General features: G+C 43.4%; 1 protein-coding gene across 2 annotated transcripts; it reads left to right on the top strand.

Annotated features, from left to right (window-relative positions):
- Window positions 1-889: 889 nt before the first annotated feature.
- LOC103636269 (uncharacterized) lies at window positions 890-10,403 on the top strand. 2 transcript variants are annotated; one of them, XM_020542306.2, is made up of 13 exons: window positions 890-1,221; window positions 1,481-1,591; window positions 2,068-2,156; window positions 7,362-7,408; window positions 7,494-7,574; window positions 7,653-7,818; window positions 7,960-8,197; window positions 8,282-8,350; window positions 8,764-8,877; window positions 8,963-9,038; window positions 9,131-9,168; window positions 9,268-9,370; window positions 9,731-10,403. In XM_020542306.2, exons 1-12 carry the CDS (start codon window positions 1,055-1,057, stop codon window positions 9,338-9,340), a joined length of 1,269 nt encoding a protein of 422 aa, XP_020397895.1. In that variant the 5' UTR covers window positions 890-1,054; the 3' UTR covers window positions 9,341-9,370; window positions 9,731-10,403.
- The last annotated feature ends 1,677 nt before the right edge of the window (window positions 10,404-12,080 follow it).

Here is a 12,080-nt window from a genome sequence, read left to right as displayed (position 1 = left end):
TCAAACTTAACACACCATCAAAACTAACGGTTCACATCGCAAGAACAATATTATTTGAATCATCCACCATTCCTCCCACTCCCTCTCACCACGACCTCGCCGCCCCAGCCTTCCCGTCCCCCGTTTCCCCCTCCCCCTCACTCTGTCCCCAGCCTTCCCGCCCCCCCCGTTTCCCCCTCCCCCTCACTCACGTTGCTGTCGTCGTTGACCCTTCTCCTCCCCTTCCACGGGACCATAGCGTTAGCACGAGCTATATGCTACTATTTTTAAATAGGACACTGATTCAATGCGCTATTATGTAGTGTTTGGTTCTAAAGCTAGTTGGGATAAAGCGGCTCCATGTCAGATAGCGGCTCTGTCCGGGAGATTTTAGGGGCCGAATGGTTCAACATTTAAACACAATTTTACCTTTTTAGAACCACAATGTCCTACATGGAACCAATTCAAAACAACAATAAAATAGAAGCAGAGCGCTTCCATCCTATCATACTCCAAAACCAAACACTACCGTAGAGATGCTAAGGGATTCTACTATGGGCCTGTTTGTTTCATCCTTTTTCAGTTTCTGGCTACCAGAAGCTATTGCAGCCTACCAAATGCCCAACTTTTTAGCCTCCTTCTATGAGAATAACTTTAGTCAAAGCCATCGGAAATTACCGTGAACACCGAACCGGTGAAAATCGTAGTAATAATAGAAAAACGTCATTTTCTACATTATAAATCCAATGGACTATTTTATCCTCCTACACACGTAATATAAGTGATACTCATATTCTCTTTATAGCCAAATTCTCTCTATAGCTAAAAGCTCGTAAAAAAACTGAACCAAACAGGCCATATGCTAAACAGGCCTTACACCTATGCTGGGTATCTATTGGGCCAGCTGGGCTGAAGAACAGTAGCGGACATGGACAACAGCAGGGGCTCTTTTCACAGACTCCTCAATCTCTTCCGTTCCGTCCTTCCCCGAACTCGCTCAAAACCCTAGCCAAACGCCACAGGGTCGCCGCCGGTCGCCCGGCCGCATCCGCTGCCGCCGCTGCCGCCGGGGACGATGGCGAAGCCTCGGCGTGGCCGCTCCGCGTCTCGCTCCACCTCGGGATCTTCCTCCCGCTCGCCGTCCCACTCCGTCTCCTCCGGCTCCGTCTCGTCCCGCTCCCGCTCCTTCTCGTCGTCGTCGTCCCAGTCCCGGAGTCGCTCCCCTCCTCCTGCTAAGCGCAGGTGAGGCCCGTCCCTATACGGTGTAGATCCATTGATTCTAGGCTACGACATACTTATCAGAGTGTCACTTTGTCAAACCCTAATGCCTTTTGTAACTTAATTTTATTACACTTCAGGCGTGGCTTGTGTGTTCAGACTACTACTGTTGAATACAGTTACAGTTGGTCCTTGTGGCCCTCAACAGTTTTGGATGCTGTCTATTTATGCTGGTTCTCTTTATCTTGGGTGCATTTACTTATGGATAATGTTGTCTGCCCAGTTCGCCTGGAGCACGGAAAGGACGATCACCTTCACCGCCCCCTAAAAAGGGTTCACCTTCAAAAAAAGTTCGTTCGCCATCACCACCCCCTAAAAAGGCTTCACCCCCTAGGTATATAAAAGTTTTCATATAAACTGCATATTACTCTGCCTATATTTATTGATAATTATGTATATCTATAAGCGTGCTGTTTCACTTGTTATTTGACTATCATTTTTATCTCGTATATATGAAGTAATTTTAGTTTGTCAAATAGGATGCTGTATATGGGCTAACGGTACAAAGGATCTTCAAAATTCTTATTATATTGGATGCTGCAGCTTCCCACATTAGTAAGAAAATGCCACAACAGCATCATATAATTTTCTTTGTACCTGTGATGTTGCTGCTTACTGTTCATAAGTGTATTGACTTCTTTTGGGGAAGTTTCTATCATGTGCTGATGTGCATAACCTGCTGCTGGGCTTTTTGTGTTATGCCCAGAGGTTTTATCTGTTTCGCATGGTTTTGTGCTCCTTGTTTTGATCTCTACCTTTACATATAACTCCTGTGCCCTAAATTATTGAAGAAATGGTTATTGGTTTCAGGAAAGCGTCGCCTCCTGCTGAGTCGGTTGTTCTCTGCATTGATCATTTATCAAGGAATGTTAACGAAGCTCATCTGAAAGAGATATTTGGTGAGTTTGTATTTATGTTTTCATCACTCAATTCTGTTGGAACTTGAAAGAGTCTATTATAACTATTAGTCATAGTGAAGAACTGAAGAGGTTAAATATAGTGAGGTTATATTTGCATTCCCATGAATTTGCCTTGTGTGACTGTCACCTGAGTGATCTCTTAGTTTTTAGGGAAAATGCTGATAATGTGTTTTTTTAGCATTCAAATGTCTACAGTTTACATTATGGTTGGAGCCAATATTTATTTTTGCATCTATCTCCAACAATCATGTTGCACGATGTACCTATGTTAGGTTGGTTAAGCACTCTGATCTGTCCACTGGTAGCGTCATGCAGCGGCTATCATGTTTCTATATGAAAGTAGCCTAGAGGGGGGGGGGGGGGTGAATAGGCTACACCTGAAAATTTCACCAAAGACTCGAAACGAACCAAGAATAACTAGTTCAACTGGCGCCGACCGGTTCAACCGATTTGAACCAGTTCAACTTGAAAATGAGAAATAAACCGAATTAATCTCTAAAATCACCAAACAAACATTACATGTGAGATGTACTTGATGTTCCTTGGGGTCCAAAGTAGTAGATCTGAGAATGCCACTTCTCAAATCCTACACACCAACTAGATATGGGCAAATCTTCCAAAGTATGGTGAGAGAAAGAAGAACAAGAACAATAATCAAGAGCAAAAGAAACATAAGATTTATTTCGAGGTTCGGTCACACCACCAAGGTGCCCTACTTCCTCGTTGAGGCGCCCACAAAGGGCTAGATCTCTTTGAACCCTAATCCTCCCCTCACCGACCACAAAGATCCAAGTGAGGTCACTTACTAGAGCTTGCTCAAAAGAGCGGGTAATACAAACTTTTTTTGGTCTTCCACAAGCTTTGGAGATTCACAAGCGACGCCTAGTCATCTAGGAGCTCCAAGAGAAATGAACCCACAAAGATATTATTGTTGCACCAAAGCTCGAATCAAGAAGCACAAGATGGAGTTGGAGATGAAGCACAAATACCTGCAACTCTCAATCTTACCCAAAGATTTATCTCCAAAGATTTGAAATGGGAGAGGCAAAAGGTGTGTGAGAGAGTGAGAAGTGTTTCTCAGTGTGGAGGAGAGAGATAGGAGTGGGTATATATATGTGGGGCTCCAAAACTAGCCGTTTAGGACTTTCTGCGTGAAGGCCGTTTGAACCTGCTCCAAGACCAATTGAACTGGTTTTGACCAAAGCCAAACCAAGTTCAAAAAATCCAGTTTGACTGGAGTCTAAAGATCAAAACAGGTTGAACCTGCCCTAGGGCCGGTTCAACCTGTCTGTCCTGTGGCCTGTTAGTTTGCCATTATGCCTGGCAGATAGAGGTCAGAACGGTCGTTCTCACCCTGACACCGGTTGAACCGCCCCTAGGGCAGGTTCAACCGGTTTTGGCTAGTGAGGTCCTGGGATAAAACTCTGGTTAAACCTGCTCGGGCGCAGGTTCAACTGGTTTTGACCAGAGTGCTCCTTTTGCTCAAAACAGGTTGAACTCCCCTGAGGGTAGGTTCAACTACTTTTGAGCAGGGAGGTTCTCTCATCCCAAAACTTCACACCAATTGAACTCAAAGAGCATCCAAAGGATTTTGGTTTTCGAAATAGCTTTTGAAATTTGAGAAACTTGAGCATTGCAAACACATTTACCTTGGCGAAAAACACTTATAAAGGGATGAAACCTACGACTCAAGAATGTTGAACTTCATACTTCACCTAAAGATTAACATGGTAAAATAGAAGTTTTGGATCAAGGATTTTGAGCTTTTAATGCAACTACAAATACTCATTTGTGAATCCCTCTTGATAGTACGACGATTTCTAAACTTAAGCTAAATAAAATATAATTAATAAAACTCCTTGAGTTATTGGTGTCTCATGTGTGATTTCTTCACGGTGTTGGTACTACGAAGAGTGTGAGGAGGGACCTAAGCACATTCGTGATTCTTAGTCTCTTGAGATCCGTGAGCGAGACCGAAGCTGGAGAAGGAAAGGAGGCAGCAAGACCTATTTCTCCGATAGATGATCTATAGCTTCATAGAGAGAGAGAAAGGAAGCTCTCCTTCACTACGTTCCACCAGCTTAAGTAAGACATCGATACCCAGCATACCATTATGACTAGTTAGGGCGATCCCGCGCGGGAAGGCTATATCTGACCTTTGACTTTGCTGTTTCCACCTAGTCGAACCTGTCAACCAGAGAGCACCATTTATATATGAACAATTGAGATTCACACATTACGCTATCCATTCCTGGGCCATTTACTTGACTTGAGCTTGACTTGAATTTACGTAGATGAGCATCTCTTTTGCATTTGGAGTAGTGTAGTGACTTGTCTGTCCTCCCTTAATCAGTACAGCTAGGAACCTCGAAACCTGAGAAGAGATCGGGTTAGAAGATCCGACCTGCCGCGTTGGGAGGAAGATAATTGGAGGACTAGTACCGGATCGTAAGCATTGGTGCTTCATAGGTCACAAGTGAAGGAGAAGAAATCCAAACCTAAGCTTTCTTTCTTGATAACGAAGCAGCAGGAGATTCCTCTCTGTTTTCCACCCGCAAGGTACTTTATTGCTTTGCTAGCATTCCATCCAGATAGATACCATTTATCGATCTTTAGAGGCTTGAGAGGTCGGGGCAGATTATCGACCCGACCGAATCAGTCTATCCCCACCTGTAGCGGAAGTAGAAAAATAAAATAGATATAGCTATTTCTTATAACATTTCTGATCTGATATTGCTGGCAGTAACCATTGTAGCCAAAGAAAGTGAGAAAGAAAGAAACTAAGAAGTCGAAGACGCGGAATGGTAGTGAATAGAAGGGAAGAGATGGGCTGTACAACTCTTACTAGGAAAACAAGCATCTCAATCAAGATAGCAGACGAGATGTAGAGAAGCAAAGCACTCATTGCCGTGGGAACCTTAACTTGAGCGGGGAAGAGATTTACAAGATCAGCAAACTAGGAGCCCCATAATCTGAGGAAGGCCATGGCTAATCCTCCAAATAAGATAAGGGAATTCACTTAGGTTCTTTTTCTCAAGAGAGCAAGTCAAGCCGCAGGGATGGATCAAGCAGTAGAAGGGAAAGGGATATCCCTGTCATCAAAGCCAAGAGACCACGGTGCACAATAAGGATTCAAGGCCAAAGTGCAAGAACAAATAATATAGCAAGTGCACAATTCATAAAGACCATTCAGGCTCACTACAGTATACTAGAGCACCAGCTGCTCACTTGTTCACAAAACATATGAATAGGCATCCAAAGGAAATAGGCAAGTCTCACCTGCGACATTCCTATCACTTTTCGATACGAAAGATCCAATATGGGCGATCACTACAATTGGGTTTGTTCGAGGCAGAGCTATTAGTAACTTTTCTACCCTTTGCAAAAGGAAGGTTCCTTCACCAGGCGGTATGCACCGAAAGTACGAATAATTAGACCTGCTGCCATTCTTAAAACGCACCTGTGTCACTACAGTTCAAAACTGCAACAAAACAGATGCATAATGAGACCGAGGAACCCATACCATTACCGATGGGAGGCCCACAAAAGAGTTTAACGAGCTTGACAAAACTACCTCCCCGCTTCTCAAAACAAGGCAGATTAAGGGAGAATGCCATCTTTTTCGTAGATAGTCAGAGTTCGAGCTACTGGACTGGCTTCGGCTTCTTCCTTCGAGTTAGAGTGCCCAATGCTAATATTCTCAAATGCCTTAACCGTAATTTTCGTTGATTCGTTTAGACTTCATCCTATATACGCTTATGGACAAGCAGAAATGAACGGATACCATTCTCCAGAGCCAGAGATAGTAGCTTAATTAGCTTAGGTTTCAATCCTAACGCACGAGAAGAAAAACGAAAAGCATGGGACTTCCAGTACGATAGGGCCGGACCTCAATGGTCCTTTATGTCTGAAGCGGATGTGAGCGTGGTCAACCGAATCTGAGCCGTGTGCACTGCCATGCCAGGCGTCGGAACGCTAATCGGAGCACATAGAGTGGGCGGTGGCAAAGCAGTCATCGCGCGTGTGTGTATCTCTCCCCGAGAAGAGGCGCATGGGGTAGCGAGGCAAATCGTGTTTCATCAAATGTGACATGTCTTGAGACGTGCGGGGATCATAACAGCAGTACCCCTTGTGCTGATCACTATAGCCAACGAAAATCAATGACTTTTTTCTCAAAGGATTGACTTTGGCCACACCGTCTTGATCAAAGAGCTCGGGTTACACAAATCTCCCTTCTTTGTGTACTGGAACAGCTACCACTTCCTTTTCCTTTTCCTTATCCTTAGAACAGCACTAACTTACCGCTCTCTATACTATATAAAAATAAAAGAAAGAGAATAGCTCCATAACAAAAAAAATAGTGAACTGCCATGAATTACACACACGCTAGTAGTGGCTTGGCTCGGCTAGAGGACTACAGCAGCCGAAGCCGTGATTTGTATGGTATGTCTTGCCCTCAATGTCTGGTTGGTTGGTAAGTCACTAAATCCCTATCTCCCGGTGGTCGAGTACCCCCGACGCGTCGAATGGGTTGTTTAGTCTGACTTCTTGTCTTTTGAAGCAAACACAGATTGAGCCTATGACTTGAACCCTTTCACCATATATGAGTTCAACTCATAGTTTCAAGTCACTTCAATGATGTGCAAGTGCAAGTACTCTCTTCTTCACCTTAGCCATGGTACCTCGGTCCACAAGCCGTCGCTTGGCCTTCACCTTCGCTTAGTCCCTCGAAGCCTTTCCTTGCTATCTTCACCCTAGTCTTAGCCATATATTCAAACTAATATAGAGACCATATTATATCCATTTGCATTGTCTCCTTTGATGTCTAATTATTTGATAGGTGATCTTTTGTCTTTTAGTCTCTATGGAATGTCCCTTGACTGTTTTCAGTCATGATTGCCTTTTCAACTTTCCTGTTCAAAACTTAGCAAACTGATTAGTCCTTTAAATGTGTTGTTATTCAAATCACCAAAACCCACAAAAGGGATGAGTGTTCTTTCACTATAGTAATCAGCCAACAGGCTTGCTGACCCGAGTGGGATGGATTTTACTGATGTCCCTGATATAATGTGCACTCAACAAACTCTAACATACAAAATTAGAAATAAACAAGTGCTTTTGAGAAGTCGTCATGTTACCAAATGAATCCAAATACTATAGTGGACTAATTATCTGTATTTTCAGGGAACTTTGGTGAAGTGGTGAATGTGGAGCTATCAATGGACCGAATGGTATTGAATGTGTTGCTCTCTTATTCTCTTTTTCTGGGGATCTGTGGCGGTTGCTCTCCTTAACACCTACTATTTGTTTTCTTAGGTTAACCTTCCTCGTGGCTATGGATATATTGAATTCAAGAAGAGAGCTGATGCTGAGAAGGCTCTACTTTACATGGATGGTGTATGCATTCTACCCTATGCGTATTCTGTCTTTTTTTGTTGAAAAGTAAATGCCAACAAGTTTTAAAAATTTGCACAGGGTCAAATTGATGGAAATGTTGTTAAGTTGAGGTTCACTCTTCAACCACGCCAAAGGGCTGTATCACCTATGAAAGCTCCACCCCCTCCTCCAAAACGAGATGTTGCTCAGATTGAAAAAGGTCTTAGCAGTGCTGAAAAGGATGCCCAGCAGCGTCCTAGGGAATGTAAGCTTCTGAAGCTTTCAAACCATATAATCACTATTCATTATTTTTCGCTTTTTACTTCTGCTCGTATCAAGAAATTTCACTCCTGAAGGTGCACGTTCAGCTCTATCATGATTTAATTGTTTACATACTTGTCTGTAGCATCTCCACGAAGGAAGCCAGCTTCACCACCGCGGAAACGATCTCCAAATCGAAGGGCTGAATCGCCCAGGCGTCCACCTGACCCATCACCTAGGCGTCGTCCTGATTCTCCGCCTATTCGTCGCCGACCAGATCCTTCTCCTGTCAGGCGTGGTGGCACACCTCCTCGCAGGAGACCACTGTCTCCAGTTAGAAGGCGTTCTCCTTCACCACCTAGGAGGCATAGGTCACCGATGCGGTAATCAATGCTTAAATGACTTCTATAAATCTATAAAATCTGTGAACAGATCACTGGAATTGCTGACAATATTTTCTCAACCAGTCCTTCACCTAGGAGGGGACGTGGCAGTCCTTCACCACGCAGGCGCTCCCCTGGGCCTCTTAGGCGGCGGTGAGTTTCTTTGCCCTTGTCTCTGTTTACCGTTTCTGTGCAATGCCCTGTAATACAAAAGTGATCATATTGTGCACTTCCTAAATGTGCTGAAACTATGCAGTGTTATCCATTTTATATTTTATAGCTGTGGACTACATGTGCCTATCCCTGCTCTCTATTTTATATTTCATGGCTGTGGATTTAGATATCAAGATATGTACCCTTTTTAGATAATATAAGTGGATTAGATACATGTATCCCATGTTTATAATTAATTGCCGTTCTACTCATGATCCTGTGATTGATTTCTAAGCTCTGTACTAGATTTTTCTTGTATTAGATTTGTATTGAAGTTCTGTTGAATTGTTTAGGCCTCCGCCTTGTTCTGCTTGCTTAACTGCTCTGCTCATTCCTTCTTTCCCCTCCTCTAGCTCGCCACCTCCAAGGCGTTTGAGGAGCCCACCAAGAAGGCCACCACCTCCACGTCGCTATAGTCGATCTCCTCCTCGCCGACCCCTTCGCTCCAGATCGATTTCTCCAAGAAGGTAGTGGATCTGATACCGAAGTCTACCAGCCGACGCTGTACCTCTTTTAGCACCCTGACAATTCTGATTCTCTTGTATAATGCAGGGGACGAGGGCCTCTCTTGAGGCGTGGTAGGTCAGGCTCATCATATTCTCGATCACCTACTCCACCGCCAAGAAAGGTGAGTGCTACAATTGATATGGTATCGGTAGCATCAAACGCAAAGTAATGCTGTTTTTTTTGCCTCCGTGCTTTAATGTGTTTCTTGTATAGGGGCCAAGAAGGGTATCAAGGAGTCGCAGCCCTAGAAGGTAACATATTTGTATTTGTTTTGTAATGTTAGTTTTCTTGTGGTGTTTTTGCATATGCCAAGAGTATTCCATATAACTGACAATACCCCCTGCTTGCAGGCCTCCCAGAGGAAGAAGCATCTCTAGTGACAGCCGAAGCAGCAGTTCTCCTTCCCCTAGACGTGGCAGGTAGAAGGAACCCGTTGCATTGTGTATCCGGCAGGTAAAGCCTTTTATCCCCTGACTCAGATCAAGTGTTGGTTTGAGGAGAAGATAAAAGAACCCTACGGCAATGCTTCCAGTGGATCTGCTTAACATGCCTGGTGGGCTCACTGGCTTGTGATTTGTACCCGAGACAGAATTATCTGCCATGTGACATCTGGCTCATGTACTTGATTGTACCCCAAGTATGTTGAACTTGTTTCCGCACAGGAGTCTGGATCTTTTTTTTTTGCATTAAACCATTGTGCTACTTGGTCTAAAGCGTTACTGGGTCTTTCGTTTCAGGAGTCTGGATCTTTTTTTTTTTGCATTAAATCATTGTGCTACTTGGTCTAAAGCCTTACTGGGTCTTTCGTTTCAGGTGTTGAAAGGTTTCATCTACTTTGTTGGAAGGAGTTTTTCAACATTCCCATTGTATTATGATTCCGTTGATCAAGCAATTTGTGTATGCGCAGGCGCACGCACAGCGTACACCTTTTCTAATCTGAAAAGAGTTGTCATTTTGCCAAACCCCGCCCTGCTTGTTGCCCTGTCCCATCAGTCATTGGTTTACTGACGCGACGCAACGCCGTTTCCTACAACATCCTCATCGCCGCCTACTCTCGCGCGGGCCTACCTGGCGACATTCGCGCGCTAGGAACGGCAATGTAGGGTATTGGGCGTACCCACGTGACGGCAGAAAAACATATTGATGTTCTTCTAAGGGCTCAGTCCCTTTGGGACCAAGGGTAATGAATGGAATTTTGAGGGGATCAAAATCCCTTACTATTTAAAATTGAATATTGAGGGATTATGGTCCTCTTAATCCCGTTCATTACACATACACTTGCTGTCGAAGAAGTGGAATGTTGGGACTTATGACTCATCTATTTGTAAAATTGTCTCAAATAGTTAAATGACACAAGATTATATTTGACATTTCTATGCTCGTAATTGAAGGAGAGTAAAATTGGTGTAACTGGATATATGTACTGCCTTGCCTTGTGAAAGGATCACGATGTACAAATGGAATGGAGGGACAAATTAGACTTTAATTTTTTTTGTGACAATTAAATTCTAATAATTAGTCTAATCTAACCAAGGTGCCTAATATGTACATAAGAGTTTTGCATCCTATATCCAACCCTATGCTATTATGCAAATTCTAGAAATGTAAATACTCCTCATTGGAGTACTTGTGCAAAGATATCCAAGTATTGGTTCTTCATCGCTCTGATACGGTAAACCATTCACGAGCGTGGCAAATCCCAAGTCAAGTCACCTATAGCCTCTTCGGGAGATAACCACATTTCGATCGTCGTCAAACTGTTTAGATGATGTTGATCAACAAGAGTAGCAAACACAAATTATTACTTGACTCTCAAGATGAGTGAGACAAATGGGCACACACTACATACTCTTGTTTACACTTATAGGACCGCTAATCTTCCGAAATATGACTTTCAAGTCGCTTACTATACATTTTATCTCACACTATACAATTTCTTTGGCTATTAAATAAGGACAGAGCACTATTGTCCGGTTGGTGGGGGGTGTTTAGACTATCTCCGGCAGTCTCCCTATTTCACTCTGTATTTCAAACTTTACTCCGCAAACAGTATAATCTACAGTACAAAGCAATATTTTATATGATCCTATACACGGCTTGGGGTTTGCTGAAGATGGTCTTATACCCCCCAACTGACCAACTAGCGGTTACTGCTGACTCATGCAAATTTGGTGTCCGTCACACCGTTTAATCTTTTTTTTGAACGAAGTGGCAGGAGCTCTGCCTTTCAATTGAGAGAGGAAAAAAGTTAGAGTACATAGGGGCGGCAACCCTCAGGCCATAGCATCGGGCACCTAAGCAGGAACACGACAGACAACCCTAGTACAAGCCAAGGCGGCTAGACGCACTTTTATAGAGCAAGACACACTCTCTTACTCTCCCTGCGATCTGGAGCGGTGACAACGAGCAATGTTCAAAGATTCTTCGGGTGCGCTCCTTCCAAAGGTTCCACATAGTGTAGATGACCAGGCCATTGAACTCCCTTTTGCGACCTTGCGGAAAGAGAGTCTCCGTCTTCTCCCACCACTCGCTAATGCTGGAGATGTTGCTCCAAACCACATACATGTTGCGTCACACCGTTTAATCACAGGTAATAATGGCCAATTGTGTATGCAGGAGGGTTTTTTTTTTGTATGCACAGGTTTCATTGAATGGAATGTACCACTATGACTGCAGCGAACTTCAGTTTGAAGTGCTGCTTCCAAAAAAAAAGCAGCCGAGATGTTATAACGTATTTCATTACAATATTGCCATCTAGTCAGGGTCAACGACTACTGTCCTAGCCATAGCAATCCAATAAATCTTTGATTGCATGGGATCGGAAGGGATTGAACGTTCAGATTTCTGGGAATCACCAACGGTTTCCGGCTGGATTGTTTGTCTAAATTATACCGGCTGATTGTTTGTCTAAATTATATAAGATTTGATCGGCTAGAAAAATTCCAGGTCCATTCCTAGATAAACCAATAGGGTCTTAAGGCTTGTACGTATTATTCAGAACGGTTTGTCTGGAACTGTTCTAGCCGGAATGTTAGTTTTATTTGTATTAACATTGATTAGCTAGAATAAATCTAGGTTTTAATCTCCTTTATACTCACTTTTGACTAACAAGAGATTTGATCCTCTCTAATCCACTTCTAACGGAACAACTCCAAAGATTCAA

The sequence above is a fragment of the Zea mays genome, chromosome 8 (genome assembly GCF_902167145.1).
Source record: "Zea mays cultivar B73 chromosome 8, Zm-B73-REFERENCE-NAM-5.0, whole genome shotgun sequence".
Classification (NCBI taxonomy): Eukaryota; Viridiplantae; Streptophyta; class Magnoliopsida; order Poales; family Poaceae; genus Zea; species Zea mays.
Note: the sequence above shows the minus strand (reverse complement) of the source record. Positions and strands in the feature narration are given on the sequence as shown.